Raw genomic sequence first — 23,013 nt, 5'->3', positions numbered from 1 at the left:
CACCCTTAGGAGCCCTACTGCAGATGGGTTTTCTGTCAGTCCAGGCAAGGTGTTTAATTGCTTAATGCTCTCTGCTTCTACAGCGGCAATTCCGAAGGCCCACCTGAATCCCTTCGGGTCTTTGTAATAGCCGCTCCGGAGGAAGTCTATGCCCAGAATACATGGAGCCCCTGGGCCGGTCACAATGGGATGTTTCTTCCATTCCTTCCCAGTCAGGCTCACCTCAGCTTCCACCAGGGTCAGTTGTTGTGATCCCCCTGTCACACCGGCAATGAAAACAGGCTCTGCCCCCACATATCCCGATGGTATTAACGTACACTGTGCACCAGTATCCACTAAAGCGTTATATTCTTGTGGCTCTGATGCGCCAGGCCATCGGATCCACACCGTCCAGAAAACACGATTTTCCCATGCCTCTACCTGGCTAGAGGCAGGGCCCCTCTATGCCTGATTATCCTTCTTTCCTTGGGCATATGTCTTGGAGGTTCCCTCAAGGGGATCAGATGTGTCATCATCATACCTGGCTGTTCGGCTACGGGCAACTGGGGCTGCTTTCCTTTTCTGACCTTCCTTCAATTCACGCACCCGTTGTGCCAGAACAGCAGTAGGCTTCCTATCCCATTTCCTCATGTTTTCTCCAGACTCACGCAAGAAGAACCACAACTCAGCTCGTGGGGTGTACCTTCTCTCCCCAACAAAGGAACGTCTGCGTTGGGTGCCAGGGCCTCTAATTTGCACAGCTGAGATTTGGAGGAGGTCCTCCTTAATCTCTTCCCTGAGTTTCTTGCGGCTTTCCTCTATTTTTCCTTCTAATTCCTGCAGTCGTGTCTCCACAGCTGCAATTCTGGCATGGGTCGGGCCATGTACAGCATCCGCATATGCCCGAAGCTTCTTTGCCATATCAAGCACAGTCTCATATACCTCCTCCCGCTTCATGATTGCTAGAGCAGAAGCGTATTCAGGTGGCCCAAGTCGCACCAGTTTTCTCCACATTACAGGTGTGCATGGTACAAGGTCCGGATTCCTAACTGTTATGTCTTCTGAAAAAATGATCTCCACCACTGCCATCTCCCTCAGGCGCTGGATCCCCTGTTCTATGGTCTTCCATCGTGTCTGCTGGACATAGAGGTCATCGGCACACAGATATCTTTGTGCTACGCTGTCCAGGACCCGTTCCCAGAGGCTTTGAGGGCTAGCGCCCCTCATCATGCCTTGGTCGATGACAGGATCATGTGACAGGGACCCCAAATGCCTTGCTTCAGTGCCATCCAGAATGGTAGCCTCCCCTGCCGCATCCCAAAGGCGGACCAGCCAACTAATTATAGATTCGTCGGGCTGTCGCCGATAATCCTTCCTTAGGCCTCGGAGGTCCTTCAGGGAGAAGGAATCAATATTAGCCTCTGATCTGGTGCCACTTGCTTTGACTCCTGATTTTATGTCAGGAGGTGTTGAGGGTCCTTCTCCTGCATCGTACTCATCATTGTCATCCACGGGTCGATTGGTCTTCTCTGTGCACTTTCCACTTCGTGTGCTAGTAGCCACGGCCATTGGTTGAGGCTTACAGTCTGGTTTAACTACTGGGTTCGAACCTGGGCTGTTGGCTGCAGCCTGAGTGACTGGGATTGCTGCTGGTTTATCTCCCTGCCCCCCTTCCTCTGTCTGCTGTCCTACAGTATCGAGCAGAGTACGATAAGCATATGCCAGGGCCCAGCTCACTGCAATGATCCTTTTCTCCTTGGGGTTATCCTGGCATTTCCCTTTCAGATACTTTGCCACCTCAGCTGGGTTCTGGATGTGTTCGGATGGAAAGTCCCAGACTACAGGATCAGAAAACTCCTTTAAAATTTCGCCCATATCCTCCCATTTCCCGCACCACTCAGGATTTTTCACCCTTGGTTGTACTCCTAAATCAGAGGTCTCACCAGCCCCTCTAGAAATCTCAGCCTTCATCTTATATAAACTGCGGACAGTATAGAGAAAGGTTATTAAATTAAATAACAGAAAAATGGTATCCTTGGCAGTCAGGGAGGACAGGACATTTCCTAACAGAGATGTAAACAATTCGGAGGAGGAAAAGGAAAGCAAAGGCTGAAGAACCTCCTCCCCCATAACAAATTTAGCACACAGCCACAACCACGAGTTATACATTCCTGGAGCCGATAACAACATTTTTAATAGCCCCTTGCAGAGTATTACAGCCAAGCCCAGCCCGATAAATATTCTCGTTAGTGCCCCTCTGCTACAAAAGCTACGTATTAGGGACAATACCGGAGCTACTTCTGGATAAGAAAATAACTCCAGGGACCATAAAGCGATCAAAACTTCGAAGAACCCTAATGACCACAAATAGAGGCAGGCTTTCACTCCCAATGACATCATAACTTTAAAGAAAGACATACCAATATTCCCGCAGAACGGTTAAAGCCAAAAATATTATTAGAATAAAGTTTTTTCCACTTCGTCTGGGCCTCCCCGTACGGGCCACCAAATTATTTGTCCTGGTTTTGGACAAATTAGGGGAAAACACCTCCAAAGGAGCCCCCTATAGGAAACCAAACCCTCCGCAACCTCCCCCCCACCACCGGGTTCGGGAGGAATTCCTTCAGAGGGGAAAGTGGAAAAAACTTGTTTATTAAGGCACAACGAAAAAACACTCCCCAGCACAAGAGAAATAGCCCAAGATGACCACAGATGTTTTCACCAGTCCAAGGGGGTTGAGCTCTATCTCTCTTCGCCGCAGAGGGTACGCAGCTTCTTTCGCAGACCCCGGGGGAGCTCCTGCCCGGAGTAGGTCCGATGTCTTCGGGGGGGGGGGGGGAAAGGGAACAACGGAAACCGGGAAAAAGGGAAAAAAAAAAAAATGGCCAAAAAGCAAGCCAGCGAAAAGCAGAGAAAAAAGAGAGGAAAGCAGAGCCAGCAAAGCAGGCAGCCAGCAGCAAGCAAAGCAGCAAGCAAGCTAAGCAGCAAGGCAGCAGCCAGCCCGGGGGTGGGGGGGGGGAAGGAAGACAAAACAAACTGAGGACAGGGAACAAAAACCACGATTGGGATAATGAGCATGAAAATGTCCTGTCCCCACGACACTCATAATTTTAAAGACGTTTTTAATCAGAGAAAGATATAAAAATGCTCATCTAGCTTTTTTTTTCTAAGAAAGAAAGTTTTTGCTGTACTTCACACAATTAGTTTCAGGTTTAACGTTTCAGTAGCTTTCAGTGGAAAAAAGTATGGTTAAAATCTTTCAGGCAAGAGGATTCAGTTGTGCTTCTGTGAGAACTCTTGGTATGTGCTAACGCTGGGCTGTTAGTGAGAGCCTGCAAATAGGGCTGGTGCAGAGAAGAGACCTGGTCTCTGCTGCAGAACAATGGCTTTTAAAAATGTGGGCTGTTGTCACAAGGGAGGGACCAACAGGGCTTTTTACAAGGCTACTTGACTTTTGCATATCCGTTGCTGGATACCATAATCTGAAATCGCAGCATTGTTCAGCAGCCTAATCCTCTTTGTTCTCCTCTAATTTTGCAAGCCCTCAGGCTTTCTCCGATTCCTAAAGTAAAGTACTCACACTTGAAACACATCTTTGTTTGCCTCGTTCTTTTTTCCTTTCTTTTTCATTTGAAACGCTTTTCTTTAGCTCAGTTGAATTTTGTGTCACAGCTATTTAAACAAAACTACGAGCAGACAAAGACAGAAAAAACATGCAAAACAAAACTGTATTAAAATGTTCTCTTCAAGGAAATACAACATTTTTTTAGCACAGATCAACATGTTTTTCAAAAGAGCCAGTAGAATTCAAACTAGGAGAAGAATATACTGAGTTAAAAAGACATTCAATCAAAGGTAGAATTCAGATTTAAGCTACAAAAGAATAAATGGCATTTCAAAATCTTCCTTTTCAAGTTTTTATTTTGTTTTTTCTAAAGACAATTTAGAACAGTTTTGTAAAAGGTTTTATCAGAAATGTTTCAGTAAAACCCATGGTGGCTGAAATTATCTACACTTTTTAATTTAGATTTTGTAGAAAATACAGCACTTTACCATTCTTTCAAATCCACCCATCTTAACGTTTCATCTATCTAAAAGATGCTGCCATACTCAAAGTATTCTGTACTTGCACAATTGTGTACTTTTGATACATGTTTAACTCTAATATATATTCTAATCCTTCAGCAGTCCCTGTATCTGTGAATCAAGTAATAGATTTATCTGTGACCAGTATTGCTCACACAGTTAAAACAGACTTCATATTGTATTTTATTTGGTGTTTATTTAATACTTATAATTAGCATTGAACATTATTTATTTATTTAGTATCTCAGTGCAAGAGGTATGTATTTACCAGTTTCTGAAGGCTTCACCTGTAAGAATAAAGCCTGAGTCTACAAAATGATAATGCACAGAATATAGTAGTAACAATATGATTTCCTTCCTAGTGTTGTTTAGGTGCACTTGTGACCTCTGTCACAAGTGAATGTTCCATTTGTTGCTGCTGAGCACTGGGAAAGGCACTAACAGATTTCAAACGTGATCTTTGCAGGCGCACCAGACGACAAGACATCCGAAATGGGGACCCGCTCACCCACTGCTCAGACCTGCAGCATCACAGTGAGTTACGGGCACAGCTGAAGTGCAGCTCATTTGTATGTAATTTACAGACTCTGCACAAGTAGGGTAGGAAGTACGTGAATGATTTGTTGGTGAAATTGTCTTGAACATCTGCAAAAGATGAATATAATACATCATTATCCCAATTTAGATAGCTTACAATGGCCTGGATCAGACACTGAAGTCTATTTGGGTTTGGTTTTTTTGGTGTTTTGTTTTTTTTTTTGGTTTTTTTTTTTTTTGTGTGTTTTTTGGGTTTTTCTGGTTTTTTTTTTTTGGTTTTTTTTTTTTTTTTTTTTTGGTTTTTGGTTTTTTTTGTTTTCCTCAGATAAACAGTTTAAGCATTTTAATTTTCCTGCTTCTCTTCCCTGATAATACCATACCATCACATTAGGCATATTATATCAGAAAAGAATTGTATTTTCTTCTTGACATCAAGAAGTATGTCCACATCCACATTGCTGTACATAGTTTGTGTAAGATGATAACAAAATCAAATTACAAATCAAATGTGTTTGTAACTATCTTGGCAAAATATGGAGTGACCTCTGTTGTAAGTGTCACACTAAAAGCTCTGAAGATCGGGATGTTCTTGCAGCAGGCATATCCCCATGTGCTTTCAGCATGGGTTTTCTTAGACATATTTTGGTTTGCTATTTTGTCAGCCGTTTCATTTTCACAGTGTATTGATCAGCTTCCTTTTCTGACCTGTTTGACTGACAAACTTCTCACAGTTACTGATTTGTTGCCAAACTTTTCAGAAGACCTTCACTCAGAAAATTAAAAATGTCCATTTTGCTGTAAGGGAAGGGAATACTTAGGCAATGCTTCCCTCTGCTGGAAAAAAGTGATTCCTCATGATTGTGACACATCTACAGGAACTTTTCACACAGAATATTCTGAGTTTGAAGGCACCCATCGAGTCTTGCTTTTAATTGAATGGCCCATACAGGGATCCTCAAGCCCTCAACCATGGTGTTATTAGCACCATGCTCTAACCAACTGACCTAATCTCAGGGTTAAACCACTGGGAAAACAAGAAGGTGACTGAAAATGGAGATACCTCAAAATCCTCTTGTCTTTCCAGTCCATGTAATAGCAAAAAATGGTAAATAGTCCTAAATGTTACTTTTGTGTTAGCTATAATTCACTACCAATAGTAGTTTTCTCTATCTTCATTTCAGTCATTTGAAACTCACAGCTGACATTATTATGGCTTTTATTTTTACTTCTGATTGTCAGACTCAGGCCAAATTGATCAGAGGGAAAAAGGAGTTTTGAAAGTGCATAGAACTTTTGAAAGTTTTGAAACTTTTGAAAGTGAATAGACTGTGGTCAGTATATAGTTGTCACATTTTGAGAACTCATGAATGCAGAACTAGTTTAGATTTGAAATAGTCAATTGTGACTAGTAGAAAGCTCACAAATTTCCCATTGCATTACATCAGATAATACTTACACAGTGAAGATAAGACCATCCTTATATTGAGAATGAGATTTTCAGTTCCACAATAGGAAAGTTTCACCAGGCACTAAACACTGATTTTAATACCAGCAGAAGCATTTCTTAGCTTTATGTTTTTAGTCACTGAACATTTTACTCCTGAGCAAAACTATGAACTGGTCTACTACCACAGGTCTCTTCATTTTAATGCTCTACAACCTTTGCTAGCTGTGCTTTATACAACTGTAGATCTGTTCTTTATTTTCATAGATGAAAAATGCATTTCAAAACACTTTGAGTTTATGTCTTCCAATATTTGGTAAGGATATATGTCTGAAAAAAGATATTTTCTGTCCAAAGGGAAGAGAGTATTCCAGTTTCACAGTAATCCAGAAATGCAATTTATTCATTGATACAATCATGAGAACTCAAGGTCTGAACAAATTTATTATATGGTAGACTTGATCAAAAGGAGTTTTAATACAACTTTGCCAAAATGAGCAGAGCAAATATGAAACAAGATAAGACAGCAGTACAAAGATCAGTAAGTTACCAAAAATAGTGAGGGAATCCAGTTGTGGATCCTAAACTTGAAGGATGCATTGTCATAATACTTAACGAATGTTTTAGATTGGTCTTAAAAGAAATTTTCTCTAAATCACCCGAGTTGTAAATCTATTACATTTTCCTATATTTACTTGTCATTTACACATGATCATACATAGTACAGATGACTGCATGGCCTATAAATTTCCTATGCCAACTTATGCTGAATTTTTTCTTTGTTTGTGACCAGTAGTTCCCTGTACAACAGATGAAGAATTGGTTTTGTCTATAGCCAAAAAAAAAGCTTAAAAAATCATTTACTACTTGTCTAGAGATTCATTTACAGGAAGTGCCAATTGATTCTCCATGTGAACCAACAAAACTATTAAAAAAGAATATTGTCTTAGTGTATAACTTTTAAACCAACTTTGCAATCAGTCTGAAGCAGTAATATTTTTAATAAGGTTTATGTAGCATTTTCAGTTGCTCTTTGATGTAAATATATAAGAAGTATAAAATGACTGCACAGCAACATTAGAGAGAGCTGAGGATCCTTCACTGTACAGCTGTTTGCCCAGACATTGATGTTTAAATCTAAAAGTGTGGTCACCTTTGTGGCAGCATAAGGAGAATGTTACATAAAGTGTAACATACTAGAGCTATCAAGAAATAATAAAGTTTGGGGTTTTTTGAAGAAGAACTTGTTAAAGAAGTGGTGCTTTTTTTTCTAATATGATTTATCCCAGGGGAGGTTCAAAGAATCACTCTGAATTAAACTGTATTGTGAGATTCATTCATCTGCAAAGCCATCTTGGTATAGGTACTTAGCCTTTCATACTTCTTCGGTTATGTCAGAAATTATGTACTTAAAGGATATTTATCAGAGTAGTAAACTGATACTGCTGTTGGGTTCATTTTGGGAATTACTGCTTTCAGACAGGATTTTGGGCTGAATTTCATTACCAACTTCATGACTTCTATAATTTTCTAATTCCTCCAGCTGCTTTTCTGAACTTCTTAGACTTTCATTCTTCCATCCAGTCTCTTCAGCTTCTCAGTCCCAAAGCTGCATTCTGATCCTGTGATTATTCCATCACTGCTTACTTTCTTGCACTCCACATGCTCAATATTACATGAACTTCATAGACATTTCTGCACCTGCCTTCTGCTCCTCCAAATCATGGAAATGGAAATTGAAGGCTCTCTAAAAGGCTTCCTCTCTCATTGTGTGTCTGTCACCCATATTGTGTTTTCTGTAGCTGTGAAGGAATGTAAAGAGGACTTAACCCAGTTGCCATGGTTTTCTCTAACACATTAGAATGTCATAGACCAGATCCAAGGAAACAGAAGTTTGAAATGGTGTTAGAGTGCACAGTTTCTAATAAAACTCATTACTAGATTCTTAGATACTAAGAACATTCTAGGTACCTAAGTTTTCCAGCATAAACTTCTCTATATACTTAAAAATATGCTGCTACTCATGGGCCATAGGACTTTTACCAAAGAAATACCTGTTTTTGTCCTTTTGACTGATATGTATGATTTAGAAAACTGCCTCCCCTGGATCTGTTCTCCCCTGGAGAACGGTGTAACATGTGCTCTGCCCCTGTGTAACTCACTTGAACTGAGCCATGTTCAGGAAAATAGAATGAAGTGGAGCTGCAAGCCCCCTAATGAGTAATCTGCTGGTTAAATTGTCCTTTTAGGATGCTGGAGATGAGGACCCACAGTTCACTTAGGCTTAGAAATTTGACTTGATATTCCTACTTCCAATACAGATACCCAAACTATCAGATTGCTATTGTTGAAGATGGGAGCCTGGGAGAGGAATTGAGACAGAGCATGCATCCTAGGGTGAAATCCCTGTGATTCCATTCTTTATTATGGAAGTCTGTAAATCACTGCTTCCCAGAAACACATCACTGGAGCAGTAACATATGTGTCCCAGGCTATAAAAGGGGATATTTTCTACTGTCTTATGCTGAAAGCCTGTATGTGCTGCCTGTTGTGGATCCCAGTTCAGATATCAAACAGCTTTTCTTTGCGTGAGGATATCTGACTGCCTGCTCAGCCATGTGAATTTTGTTCCTTTGTAAGTAGAGCATCTCACTTGAAACAGAAGAGTTCAGTACATCAGTCAGCCATTCACAGTGTTAAATCTGGACCCATCAGTTATCATTTCCAATCTTTATCTTATCACTTCTAACTTTATTCAGTTAATCTCTTCACATACTTCCAGTTCCTCTGTTTCAATGACACAAAATCACCTGTGTTCCATCTCAGACCTCACCACCTTGGCTAGAACAGCTGTTTTACCCTTCTCTTGCTCCTTTGCTTTCTGATTCACTCCTTCACTGCTCCCTGTCTTCCTGACCCATTGCTGTACTGACATTCTTCACGGGAATATGTTTTGTGAGAGAATTCATAAAAGTTGTTTCATTTAGTTTTTAATAGAACACCTCACTCACTTGGTTAAAAAGTCTGCAATCCAGCAGAGGGAAGGCAAGCATTTCCTATTTGTTTAGTGTTAATAGGCCATTTGATGTTTACTGAAAACTGGGCAAGCACCAATCCTTATTCTGCTCCACATCCCTTGTGCCATCGTCTCTCAGGGCTGAAAGTCATGATTGACAGTCACATGTGATTCTGTATCAGCATAAGTCAGGAGCTCAATTTTGCTTTTACCTTTGTCACAGCCATCTAACAAACAGCCTGTGTTTGCTAAACAACATGGCCAGTGGGATAAAGGCACAGTTGGGAGCAAACAAAACTGGACAAAGGATTGTTCTTTAAATAGGGTTTTAAATAGACATCATTTTCCTGTTAAAGCATATCAAAACTAGTTCCTTAAAGATTCCAGTGCTAAAAATCACATGTGAAAAATGGAAAGAAAGACAAAGAATGACAACGAGTCAGGAAACCTCATAAGACCAACACAGTGTTAAAACAGCCTACCCATCCCTTCCTCCTCATCTACTCTTCAGGATTATTGTTCTGTTGCCACTTAAGTCCATACCAGCATTTCAAAGAGCTAAGGTGGAGAGTTGAAACATGATGCCTTAAAGCCTCTGCGGTATTGGAGAAGAGTCAAATACCATATAAGTCCTATAGCTATGTGATATTTCCAGCAAGTTGATGAATATCTTGAAACATTGTTGTTACAAAAGGAAGTAATTTATTTAACTTTCTTTTTCCCCTCCGATAATGTCTGGTTTATTAACCTCATTACATTTCCATAAATTATATCAGTATGAGAGGAAATGATTAATTGAAAATCGTTTCCTCAAAAACATTATTCCTGGTCATTAACAGTTTCAGCAAACTGCAGTGCCATATAATCTAAACACATTATTCTACTTTTAAATAGCCTCATGTTTTATTACTTTGCTCTAAAGTATTATGACCATAGAGCCCAGGAGGCATCATTACAAACATTCTGCAGCTACACCCTGAATTTTCTCATTGCATACAGTTTGCTCTTAAAAATTCTTGTCATGTCCTAGATGTTTTCCTTGATGAATAAGAATGAGGCTTAGAAAAAAATTCACAATTAAATTCATTAACTTCACATATTGAGATGTTAACAGCTGTTAAGATGTAAAATACAATTAAAAAAAAAGAAAAACAGTAAGCTAAAAAACCTATCATGGGCCCTTACAAAGAGAGAGGTGTTGATGGAGATTTTTCAAATGGTATACTGATATGGGAAATTTTTTTTTAAAGATTTTATCTTTGTTTTTATCTAAACAAAAAAATTACATAGCAATTAAGGGTTAGTTTCATGGTATTTTTTTTCTTTTTTCCTCGTGCTTAACAGATAACCCAAGTGGTCAGGCCTTGGAGGAAAAGATTATCTATGGAGTAGAGAATAGCAGCACTTTCCTTGAGTGCAGTCCTAAATCTCAGCGTGCCGTAGTCTACTGGCAATTCCAGAAGCAAAATGATGATCGCAAAGAAGAGGTACAGTACAAAAAAAAAAAAAAAAAAAGAGATGCAACTAATTTTCTCTATAAAGGTAGAATTCAGTCCGAGTCTTTCCCAAAATAATTTTAGTTGAGCAGAACTTCTCTGAAATATATGATTTCCATTGTTCTTCAGTATTCTCACTCATATTACCATAAAATCCTGTAAGGTCCCTGATAGGTTTTACAGATTGTTGCAACAGAAGGATTCATATCCTCCACTTGCTCAGACTCCCTGCACATCACACTGGTTTATATCAGAGATCCCAGAAAAAGAAAAAGCTAGCATTCTATCCAACTGTCACCTGAAACATCATACAAAGATTTTATGAACTAAAATATCACAAAGGCCTTAAAATTGCCTTTGGGAAAAAGCTTACCTAAAGCTTTCCCCTAATCATATTGTTTGACTGAAGCACAGTCTGGCAGGAGCATCCCATGTACTGCATGCTCTGAGACTTTACTGCAGATAACATAGTCAGAATGAAGAACTGAGAGCTGTAGTGGACACAAGATTATAGAAACTTGTATTTTTATCAAAAGCAGTATTTTTAGAGGCAGAAACACTTATTTTCCCTGTTTGCATTACACTAAGCTGATACTTTATTTTTCTCCTTTTCTTGTCACCAAGATTCTTATGTTATTAATCACCCAAGTTTTCAAGTTCTATCGAGCCACGTCACACATATCTTAGGAGAACAGTCTACGCTGGTAGGTAGGGAGGTCAAGCTGGGGAACAAAAACTTTTTTGTTGGATTGAAGTATTTGCAAGTATACACACATATATTTAAAGCATGTTCAGAATCTATACATTAGCTACTTTAAATATTTTTGTTTTGTTTGAATAAGTAGTAAATTATTAAGAATTTATTCTCGGTTGAGAGAACAGCAAACAGGTCTATGCACATGTCTGTTCTGACTGCAGCAATATGTGCATTCAGAGAATGAAGTTACATTCGAGATATGAATTAATTCAGAAAAAAACCACAGTATTTTGAACAGCTGCTTTTTGAATATTAAAATTTTTAGATTTGATCCTTAGTTGCTTGTTTGTAAATTTTCCACTTAGGCAGAACCCACTTCTATGCATGAGGGTTTTTGTAATAAGGAACAACAAGAAGACAAAAAACCTTTCCTGCAAATGGATCTAGATTTGACTAACAGATTATGAGACCTCAGTAATACAGCCAAATTAATCCATGTTTACTCTGCTGATTATAGGCTCAGATCATCTGTAATCTTTCCAGCAACTCCATCTGACATAGTTGAAACAGATCTTTGTTCAGCAGCGGTAGTTACTAAGGAGTAAATTCCTAATTCCCCAAACTCTTGGCATTATATCAGTTTTTCCAAAATATTTGAGCCTTTCATGATAACAGATGACTGGCATGTGTTTTCCATTTTTGTGGGTTTGGGAATTCTTGGCCAGGTCTTACCAGTTAAAAAGAGCAGTAATAAAGAAGTAGCATGGTTAGAGGATAATCTGACACATGTATGAAAAATAACCATTGAAATTACCACTTTTTCCCAATACAGATAAAAATGGGTGACCACATGATCCGGACAGAACAGGGCCTATTGCTACGAAGTCTTCACCGGAGAGACTCTGGTGTTTATTTTTGCCATGCTGTGGAGCACGGCTTCATGCAAACCTTGCTCAAGGTGACCCTTGAGGTGATCGATAATGACCACCTGGAAGAGCTGCTCCATAAAGAAGAAGATGGTGATGGCTCCAAGATCAAGGATGCAACCAACAGCATGACCCCCAGCCAAAAGATCTGGTACAGAGACTTCATGCAGTTGATCAACCACCCCAATCTCAACACAATGGATGAGTTCTGTGAGCAGGTTTGGAAAAGAGACCGCAAACAGCGCCGGCAAAGACCTGCCAACGCGCAGGTGAACACAAATAAGTGGAAGCACCTACAAGAGAATAAAAAAGGTAGAAACAGGAGGACCCATGAATTTGAGAGGGCACCACGTAGTGTCTGAGCTACATTACCTCTAGGAACCTCACCCAAGTAGAAACTTGTATAGACAGATAACTGGAAAAAAATGCAATATTCATTAACTTTTTCATGGCATTATGTGGATGTTTACAAGACTGGAAAGTTCAAACAGTTTCCACTAGGTTTAAATAAAATCCATTTCTAATTTTCCTAGCAAGTCCTTCTTCTCTGCTCTGATTCTAAGACCAGAAAGACCAGAGTTTCAAGGATGATAACTCACCTGGACCTAGGTTACTGCTCAAAAACTTCTGCAAGTATTCAGCAGGCAAGTTTTGCTTTCTCTTTTGACAGAGATATAAAGAAAATAGTGTATTTCATGTTGTCATCTTACACGAAAGAAAAACAAGTCCCACCTTTCATCATCAGCACTTCCATTTCTAGACTTATATAAAACTGCATGAACTCATTAAGCTGATGAACGTCTAAACATGTGATTGGACACAACGGTTTTGTTCTTGTTTTGTCTACCAGTTCTCCTGTTTATATGTGCTAGAAGAGGAAAAAACAACACTGAATGAGATTGATTGTGGAAATCTGAACAACATAAGCCATCCATCATCTGGAAGAAAAAAAATGTGGAGTACACTGGCCTACTACTGATGACTTCTTTCAGCTTTGGTCTAAAGATGTATTTTATTAAAAGTATAATTTAAATGTACCATGAAAAAATATGCAGCAATCATTAACTCCTTTTTAAAATAGATTAGACTTTTTGTCTTAGAAATATCGTACTTTCTAATTATTGGTTTAGAGGAAAAAAGACAACTTCCAATTATGACTGCTTTACTCTTTTATTTGGGAAAACTTCCAGGGGAGCTGGTCACAGTGCAATTAACCTCCTCCCCTGTCAGTAATCTATATGACATGTAACTTCAAAGCAATTTTAAAACTAAGCTATTTTAACATGAAAGTCACTGTATAGCATGGAAGTATTTTGCATTCTGTTTTTCTAAGTATGGTATTTGAAATTATTCAACTTGTTAATACCTTGCTATAGATTGAACCAATGAAGAGGAGAGCATTGATTTTCAGTTGTATATTTTCTTTTAATTAAAAAAACAAATAGCATTAAAATACCCTCTGCTAATTACACTCTTGCTTTCTCGGTTTGTATTTGTGAATGCCAATATTTAAATACTGATGCTCATAGACTGTCGTATATCCATGAGCAAAGCTCACATTCAGTTTAAGGAGTTGTGTTCCCAGCTCTGTGGTAGAGATTTGTCCACACTACTGACTCTCAGTGCTCTGTTCTTTCTGTGGGCCAGATCACCGAAATGCACAGAAACAGCACTAAACAGGCCACATAAATAACAGCCCCAAAACCATCTCCCCATTTTAAGATCTGAGGGACAATTTTACCTGTGGGTGAAATCTGCTGAAGTTGTAAACAGGTGAAGTTCAGCTTAAAGACTAGTTTATACTAACAGAAAATTTGGCCCTGCACTTCTGCCTTATTCAATATACAGGAGAGCAACAGAGTGAAACAGACAATGTACTTACATCATGAGTGTCAGTTTAGGGTTATAAGTAGTGGATTTATTCACCTCAGCACAGATGTGCCTTTGGTCCCCAGTTCTATGGTGTCCAGTTCTTTTGAGATCATCTTTCTCCAGCCTCCCATATTTTATCTTGGTAGAGTCTGTAAATGACATAATTTCAAGTAATGTCATTGTGGGGAAAATTACTAGAACAAAATCCTTAGTTTGCTAAAGGAGCTTTTATATTAAAGTATGTCTGCACTGATGACTGATCTGTTTTGTTGTTATTCACTCTGTGGTATTTTATTTATCAATTTATTGCTACACTATCAATCAGCCTTATCAGACACAATATAACACATCTGCTGTGACAGCATCTCTCATAATGTGCCCCAGCCTCCTTACCACTCACTAATTCAAGTATCCTTCTCCTTAGTGAAGCCTTGGCTTCTTGCCTCTGTAGAAATTGGATTTTCGCTAACAGCCGAGTTACTTCAGTCCCCTTTGAATCCTTTGGAGAGGATGAACTTGCAGGATTTTTTTGTCATTTATTTCTTCAGGAAAGAAAGTCATTGAATAGGCTAGGACAAGGCTGTAGGGCCATGATTTAAGAAAGCACTTGGGAATTTATTTTAAAAGCAGCTTTAAGTCTCTCTTATGTTTAACCTGACTCTCCTGAACTTCAGTATGCTGGTAAATTCCCATTATATCATGATGTGCTGAATATGGATGAATTAAAACATATGTTCAACTGTGTACTTTTCTGTATAGAAGTATTAATTTTTCAACTCAGCTTATGGTTGATTTCTGAGCACTGTTGTCAAATGAATTATTTAATTTTAATTACAGAACATTCTTGAACCTTTTGTGAAGGTCTGTTGTCTACCATATAGTTACTACAATATTTTTTCTTACAAAGGGAAACAGTTTTAAAATAAACCTCAGAAAATTCAGTGGGAAATTTTCTGATTGATTTCAATAGACCCCAAATCACTTTGTTTCCTTTTTTACAGATTCATGGAATTGCTATGTAACTTTTTTTCTCTTCCATGTTCATCATAGAAACTGGTTCTATAGGGAAAAAAAAAAATGAACCAAAACCATCCTCTTTCACAATGCCTGAAGAGGAAACATATTAAATAAAGTCAGAATTCTAAGATATGTTTTTCTGAACTGAGAAAGATAATCTGTGGGAACAAAATTATAGAAGTTGCAACATTTTTACTATCACCTGGCAGTCTCATTGAACAATTGATATGATCATATCTTACAAACTTCAGCCCAGTCCTCACTGACATGAGTAGTCTTGTTTAAGTTTTTGTATTTGTTTATATAAAGAAGAGGGCAAAAGATCAAGCCAACAGTGGAAATTTTTTATTTTTAGGTTCATGTTATGGTCAAGTTAAAGCAACATTTAATACTGATGTGAAATGAACTTCTTTTCAAAAAGCGTAGGCCTTAATGAACTAACATATAGAAAGATGCCCTGCAGCTTCAGTAAGATTCATACCCCCATTTATGTCATTATTGTTAAAAGCAACATAAAGTTTGAAAATAAAGATTAAAATGGTATTTCTTTAAATGGCCAATAAAACCCTTTAAACCTCTAGTTACAGACTTTAGAAGAAGTAAGTAAAAAGTTTTTAAGTAACTAAAAATTGTTTAAGCTGGAGAGAAATAAAGGATTTCATTTATAACCAGAAATATCTATTTTCATTGTTTTAAGGTATCCATCTGCAAGGAAAAAAAATATATTTAATTTTATTCTTATACATCTACTCTTTGCACTTGCACAGATCACTGAAATGGGAATTCATTCTATGGCTCCTAAAAACTGTATGGTTATGTTAAACTATAACATCAAACTGAGAAAACATGCATCTTTGCAAAACAACTTTAAATCTTCATGACCCAATAAAGTCACTATGTAAAAAAAATTAAATTAAATGCATGTGAATGCGCATTTACTGTTCCTTTTTATGTATTATTTAGTGAATATCAATGGTATGTGTTTAATAGTTCAGTTTTTGCTACCTATACATTAGTCAAAAGAGATGTAAATATTTTTGACTAGATAAGGAGGTACAGTGTAAAGTACTATTATCTAGAGGTACTCCATTTTGGTGTGTTCAGCAAAATATTAAAATGCAAGATTTTGTCACACAGGTGATAAGGTGGTTTATTTGCTATACCAGTGTCTGAGTTGTGCGCTTGTTCTTTAAACGCATTTCTCACTGGGTAGTAAATAATTCCACTTCTGTATTTATCACTTCAATTCAGATGGGAACTAGAAAACTGGAGAGAAAGTGTAATGAAACTGCTGCTGTAAATTATTTCTTTTAGCATGTATTCAGTTGTTAAATAAACATTTCTTCCAAATATTTGAAGTTCAGTGTCTTGACTGTTTACACGGAAATGTGCCCTGTAACCTCCATGAGCATATGGAGTGCATTGTTGTCAGTATAATGCTATCAATGTGTATGAGCTCTGTTTATTAGGCCAGAAGGATTGCTATTAGTATTAATGGCATTTTTTGTTTCTTTTTTGAAAGCTGCAAACTAATAAGCCTGAAATGAAAGGCATGAACTTATCTTCAGCCTATCTTTTGGCACAGCTGCTGAGCTTGTGCAGATAAAGCTACGCATATACACCCCCACTCTCCACTCTGTCAATGAACCAAACTGTAAATCAGCCTGGAAGCCATGTGAATATGAGCAAGTTGCTGTACTTGGTGAAATTTCACTCTGTGCAATGCTAATGGCTTAGGACAGCTATGCTGCTTCCCTTTGGAAACTGGCTTGCACAGAAAGTAAGTGGAATAAATCAGGTTCTGTCTGTTACCAACATACTCTTGTATCCTTAGGTAAACCTAGTAGCTGTTTGGAAGTGCTTAGGGGCTCCATCTAAAAGTAATATGCTGTGGCACTAAGCATTGTGCAAACAGCTAATAAGACAAATGGCTGTTCTGGAAAGCATGAAGTTTAAATACACTAGACAAGAAGTGGAGGAAGGAAAGTATTGTTATTTCCATTTGGCACATACAGAACTGAAGAATCAACCAGTAGTACTGAGCTGTCACTAAACCATTCAGCCTCGCCCATGGTCCTTCCTGTAGAGCAAGGATAGAGGAGTCTGGTTAAAAAGGGTACTGTAAGGATATTTTATGGTTGCTACTGGTTTCTGAAAATGGAAATAAGCCCTCAGCAGCAGCCAAGCAACTCAGTGGGTTACAAAAGATGCTGCAAATACAAAAAGGATAAAATGAATATGGCAAGCCATGAATCCGCTAATTGAAAAAGCAGCAATTTTGTATTTCTGTGACCAGTGCACAGCTTAGAAATACAGAGGAAGACCCTTGTTTCTGGATGCAGCCACACTGTGTCCTTTGCTAGAATTCCCTGCAGAGCACAGCTAAAAGTATCTTCTTTTACTACAGAGTAGTATCCTCTGTTACTACACTGTACATTGCCAGGAATGTACAAAGCCTAGGGGCCACCTTCAATGACAATAAGTGGGAGGACAGAAGTAACATTTCAGATGTTATGCCTATATGTTCTTATATACACATGGGCAGATGTAGATATACATTTAAACAGCCAGCTTTCACTGAGATGAAATCCTCTTTTCTCTTAAGGATTTGAGGCTCTAGATGTAATTCTAATACATCTCTGAATATGTTTGGTGGCTTCGGCTGTAAATTGTTATAAATGTTTCCTCTGTGAAGACTGAAACACACTATTCTGTTTCCTTACAGGTCACATTCACTAAGCTCCCCATCAAACACCAATTTAATGGCAGGCAAAGTTATGATGTTTTTTCCAAAGCATAAAATAAAGGGACTATTATCCCTAGAATGCTCCGTAACAGGATACAAGCAGATCAGAGTATTAGTGATTCAGCCAGCTTCTTTGCTTCCCATAAATACTTGAATGAAAGGTTGAGGAGCTTCATAGAAAAACTAGAAACTGTGGAGAAAAGGCTTTATTTGGCACCTTTTTGTCTTGGAATTTATAAAAGGTTGACATTTCGGAGAACTTCAGGATGATGCGGGCTAAATCTCAAAGCTCTAGGGAAGCCGTATCCAAAATGAAAAGGTTTCACGTAGCTTAAGAAAACCAACTCCCATTTCTCTCTTAGCAATTTTTCACCCCTCAGGAAATGGGCTTCTGCTTGCCTCAATATTAACCCGAAGAAGTCATGATATGGTTTCTACAGTCCTTGTTGAAGGTTTTCTTCAACACACCTGGGGAACCCCATTTCTGACAACCAGCCCTCCTTGAGCAGCTTGTCTTGTGACATCTGTTAATACTAGGTCTAAAAACGTCCTATTCTCATGCACAGGTATAAAATCAGGCCTTGGTGGGCAGCAAAAAACATGTCTTCATTGAGCTATGAGGTACCATGTGAGAAGATTCCTGTCAGGAAGTTTTAAGGGATGGAAAGTTTCTGGTCTGGGGGCAGTAAGGGGTCTCTGAGGACCTTCCAGCCAGAGCTTGACCCCCACATCCAGGACAGGGCAGGCAAAGGGGACAGCTGGGGCAGCTCCAGCCTCTGGCTTCAGACACATCTCCTGAGCATCAGCCCCCAAGAGGATCTGGCTTGACACAGCCCATGGGCAGGGTTGTGTGGGATTGGAGATGGAATTCTGCAGCATCCCTGGGACAGGCACAGAGTGCCAGGGGCTGCAGCTGGGTCCAGACCAGCTGTGGGCAGGGTGGGATGAGCCCTGGAGTGGGCTGGGTCATTAGGGCTGCTGAATGCAGTCAGATGAACCTGGTGCTTGCAGTCAAGGAGGCTCAAACACCCTTTCTGAATTGCTTTTAATCACCTGAGGTCACTTGTCTTCCACATTCAGAGTCAGTTCTCTGCCTTCTGAAAGCCTACAATAAACCAACAGTACTGTGACAGCACAATTTGCTTCCAATTTGATTGGATCAGGTTAGTTGATGTTGAAAGAAAAAGGTAAATTTACACCAGACAGTTACTAAGGATTAATGTGCACAGGATTCTAACACTTTTTCTTTGATCAGAGACAACTTCATGAAAATAAAGATCTGGCCTTCTCCCCACATGTGAGCCTGCCAGGTCTGCCTGTGCACAGCCACATTCCACAGAGCTGCATCTGAAGCACCTGGGACAGGTTTTGAAGGATGAATCTGATTTCATGAACAGGCCCAGTAGTTTTTCAGGCCATTCCACCTTACAGCCTGGTGTAAATTAAATCTGATCCTGTGTCCTGGGAACAAAACTTTTTTTTTCACTTCTCAACATGGGGTACCCCTGCAGCCTGTATTACTTTTATGCTTTATCCAAATATATTGTATTCATTCCTCTGTGAGTTTCGCGGTCATCTTTTCTTGTAAGCATGTTAACATGAATTATGATTGTTTATGCAGAGGCAAATGGAGATGCATGTTTCTGCATGGAAAAAAGATAAAAAGACTTGGTAATTCTGTTAGATCTACTACATGAAGTAAATATCAAATATGACTTGAACTTCTCATTTCTTGCTATAGCTGCAGGCAGGAGAGGAAAAGAGCACACAAAAGAAATACAGATATTTCAGCTATATTGTGCAGTCATCATTTCCTTAAGCCCTTAAGTTTCATATGACACTTTCTTTCTGGACTTGTAGCACTACATAGAGAGCATACATTCCTATAAACTGCTTTTGCTGAACAATACCACACTGAATAGCTCCATAAATCAGAACAAACAGACAGACTGTGCCAGTTCCTCTGAAGAAGGCTTAACTTACTTCTTCTGTTTGTTATTTTTATTATTATAGCAGGACTGCTGCTTCTCTTTTTGTAAGGGTTTTGTCAGCACTTTTATTCTAAAGCTCTATTGTTAGGGCTTTATAATTTTGTCTGCAAGTTAAAGATTTAAGTATCAGCTTTTAATCAACAAATAATTTTACATTACTTTAAAATAAATTGCTAGACTGTGATCAAAATTCCATTTTGAAAACTAAAAAATATTACAACTTTAGCCATGTCAGGTAGCTGTTTTAGTGACTGCACTGCAAAAAAATTATGAGTGGGATAAAGCTTAGTGAGCATAATGAAAAGCTGCTCACTTCGCTGGACTTTGTTTTAGAAACATCTGTGTACTTATCAGAGGTCCTGAATGAGACAGCAGCTTAAGCACATTCTTCTCTAATTATTTGTGACTTAATTACACGTGGCTGTTCCTAAGGTGTGTCCTGGACTAGAATGTTTTCTTGCTTCATGCCTGTCTCTTCATTTAAGCTGATTTGTAGTTGCTGTTCTATGTGAACATAATGTAGATGTCCACTACAGATGAATAAGACTGATTGTGCTGTTTTGCATTCTAGATAGTTAAGGAGAAGTAATGTTTTTTGCTCTGTAGTATTTGAAATTTAAATGATGGAACTGATCTGGATCTGTTAGAGCACTGTGGAATTTTTCACTGTATTTCCCTTTAGTAATGAATGATGTGCACACACCACTCTTATAAACATGCCAATGTTTCTAGAAATCAGCAAGTTGTATTTTTTGTCTTTAATGCTAACCCGTATACTTAGCTAGATCCTCACCCAAATAAATAAAGCTGTGTGCTCCAGCACCATTTCTGTTGACTGGAATCCATCAAACAGTCAGGGTACTGAAAGGTATGAATTCAATCCTTGTGCTATTCACTATGGCTCAAAATGTTACTTATGAAAGCTAAACAGTTCGATGCCAGTGTAAAGCAATTGAATATAACAGGGCTTCAAGCTATGACAAATGTTTCACATCTGTATCTGTGATCTTCACAAGCTGGAGGGGGAGAAACGTCTGAATGTAGGAAAATTAAACTACTTGTAGTTAAGTTCACGGTTGCATGTCAAAACAGCAGAAAAAATGCAGCTGAAAAAAACCTGCTTTGGACACAGAGTGGATCACAGGCATGCTTGGCATATAATGTTTGTCTCCTAGAAATTCTCCTGTTTGGCATTCACTGTGCTTTCACAATATGTTGGCAGTTGTACATACAGTTGCCTGACAGAAAAGTATTTCTGCAAATATTTGGATCTATTGTTAACACTAAATCCTTTTTTTTTAGCTCTTGGATTTGGAAGAAGCTGAAACCTTAAGTAGAGCTCCAGGGATATTTCCAGGTATGGTGCCATCACAAATTACAGTTTGCTTATAATCTCTGTGTAAATCATGACAAATCTTTCAAGAAACTTTAAAGGGTTAGAGGTGGTCTGTGGATGGGAATGAAAAATACCACAACATAATATCTGGATGCTTTTTATTGAGAAAAAAAAAAAAAGAAAAAAACACATAGTTTTAGTATAAAGAGAAAACAAGAGCACAAATGCAGTTTCCCTTTCAATTCTCACTGTCTTCTATTTATTTTTATTTTATTTTTATATTTTGTCACAAGTACACATGTTGCTTCTATTACAAGCATTGAACATTTTTGTGTTCCTTGCAAGCCAGTTAAAAATAAATGCCACTAAGTAAAGAAATGCTTACCAAGTCTACAAAATAGACCGTATAACTGTTAAACCTTGACTCTTACACTAGTTGGGTCAGTTAGATTTATATAGTAGAACCAGCACATATACCACAGAGGTAATGTGATCTGTTGAGGAATACTCACTCTTTTTCTCAAAGCAAGGCAGTGTACCACTATTTCCTCCCTTCAACTGACTTCCCAAAGTGGAACTTAATTTGGTAGTGCCAAGGAATTGCATCCTTAATCCTTTATTCCAATGACTCCTACCAGACAGCTGATCCTGAATGAAGCCTGCAATATTTTACGTCTGTCACTACTTCAAGCCAGGAATTTACCCCAACACCAGAGACCTCCATAAAGATTTATCCAAATCATTAAAATAGTATTAGAACTACAATGCTAAAAGAATTGAAAATGTGAAACATTTCCATAATACATACAAGAAGCAGTTACAATTACTGGTAACCTCTATAGACCCAGTTTTCTATGAGAAAGATAAAGGGGTGCATACACGTGCACTGGGCTCTTCCAGTTCATTCGAGTGTTACAGGCATAATGAACTGCTAAAAACCAGGAAAAGTTCTTGGAAATGAGTGAAATCTGCTTCAATCATAGCTCTTGGAAATTCCACCATTGTCTTTAATGGAACAGCATCAAGCCAGGATTTGTATTTCCTACCATGGATCACTAAAAGGCACTTTGCGGCATTCAAAGTCAGGCTCCGTACGGAAACCTGTTTTGGTAGCAAATTAAAAGAAGGAGGTGCGGAAACAGTATTTCTGTGAAATGAAATGAAGCTGCATTTCATTCTATCAAATGAAGCTGCTATAGATAAGACATGCTTTAGCCCTGATTTTGCATTTGAATTTTAGGTACAATGGCAAGAAATGTTAATTTGAACTCCCTATTTGATTCACATAAAAGTTTACATTTTTTTCTCACTCTGGAATTGTGTGTTAGTCTGTGGTCACTCAGAAAGGTGACTGACAACACTTTCAACACCATACAATGACCCCCCAGATCTCTGCAGAAGATCTTGATATTTGAAATAGACTTGGAGAAGAAAACAAGAGAACTGTCAGTTTTTTATATAAACATCTCCAGGGAGTATAAGCTTCTAGTATTACCAAGAAGGATATTTTCACATCATAAAAAGAGCTCAGACTGAATTTTAAGCCAGCTGTTTCAAGTCTGGGTTTTTTTCTTTCAGCATCTTCTTGGAAATGATGCTTTATAAAAATGGATTAATATAGAAAGTACAATACTTGTCTTAAATAATTGATGTGTGTCACTCAGTTCCATGTTGCAGAAGAGAAGTACAAGTTGCCTCAGAGAAAAACTGTTCTTCGAGCGTAGTAAGGAGATAAGCTGCTCACTTTGTTCCTAGTGTTCATTATAAGATACCTCACGATTTAAGCTTTCAAGGCCAGTTTTCTCTTTCTGGAGGAATGTGGAAATGTAGGTTGTTTGGATATGTTCAGGGCTGTTCATTCAGTTAGAAT

The 23,013-nt window shown here is 38.5% G+C and overlaps 1 protein-coding gene across 1 annotated transcript in view; it reads left to right on the top strand.

The window, feature by feature from the left end:
• The window catches only part of SEMA3A (semaphorin 3A), a 172,452-nt gene extending 156,024 nt beyond the window's left edge, over positions 1–16,428 (top strand). The window contains exons 15-17 of the mRNA XM_053942375.1: positions 4,532–4,599; positions 10,407–10,549; positions 12,088–16,428. Of these exons, the coding sequence (XP_053798350.1) occupies positions 4,532–4,599; positions 10,407–10,549; positions 12,088–12,543 (667 nt within the window). The 3' untranslated portion in view covers positions 12,544–16,428. The remainder of the gene's footprint in view (positions 1–4,531; positions 4,600–10,406; positions 10,550–12,087) is intronic.
• The last annotated feature ends 6,585 nt before the right edge of the window (positions 16,429–23,013 follow it).

The sequence above is a fragment of the Vidua chalybeata genome, chromosome 5, assembly GCF_026979565.1.
Source record: "Vidua chalybeata isolate OUT-0048 chromosome 5, bVidCha1 merged haplotype, whole genome shotgun sequence".
In the NCBI taxonomy this organism is placed as follows: domain Eukaryota; kingdom Metazoa; phylum Chordata; class Aves; order Passeriformes; family Viduidae; genus Vidua; species Vidua chalybeata.
Note: the sequence above shows the minus strand (reverse complement) of the source record. Positions and strands in the feature narration are given on the sequence as shown.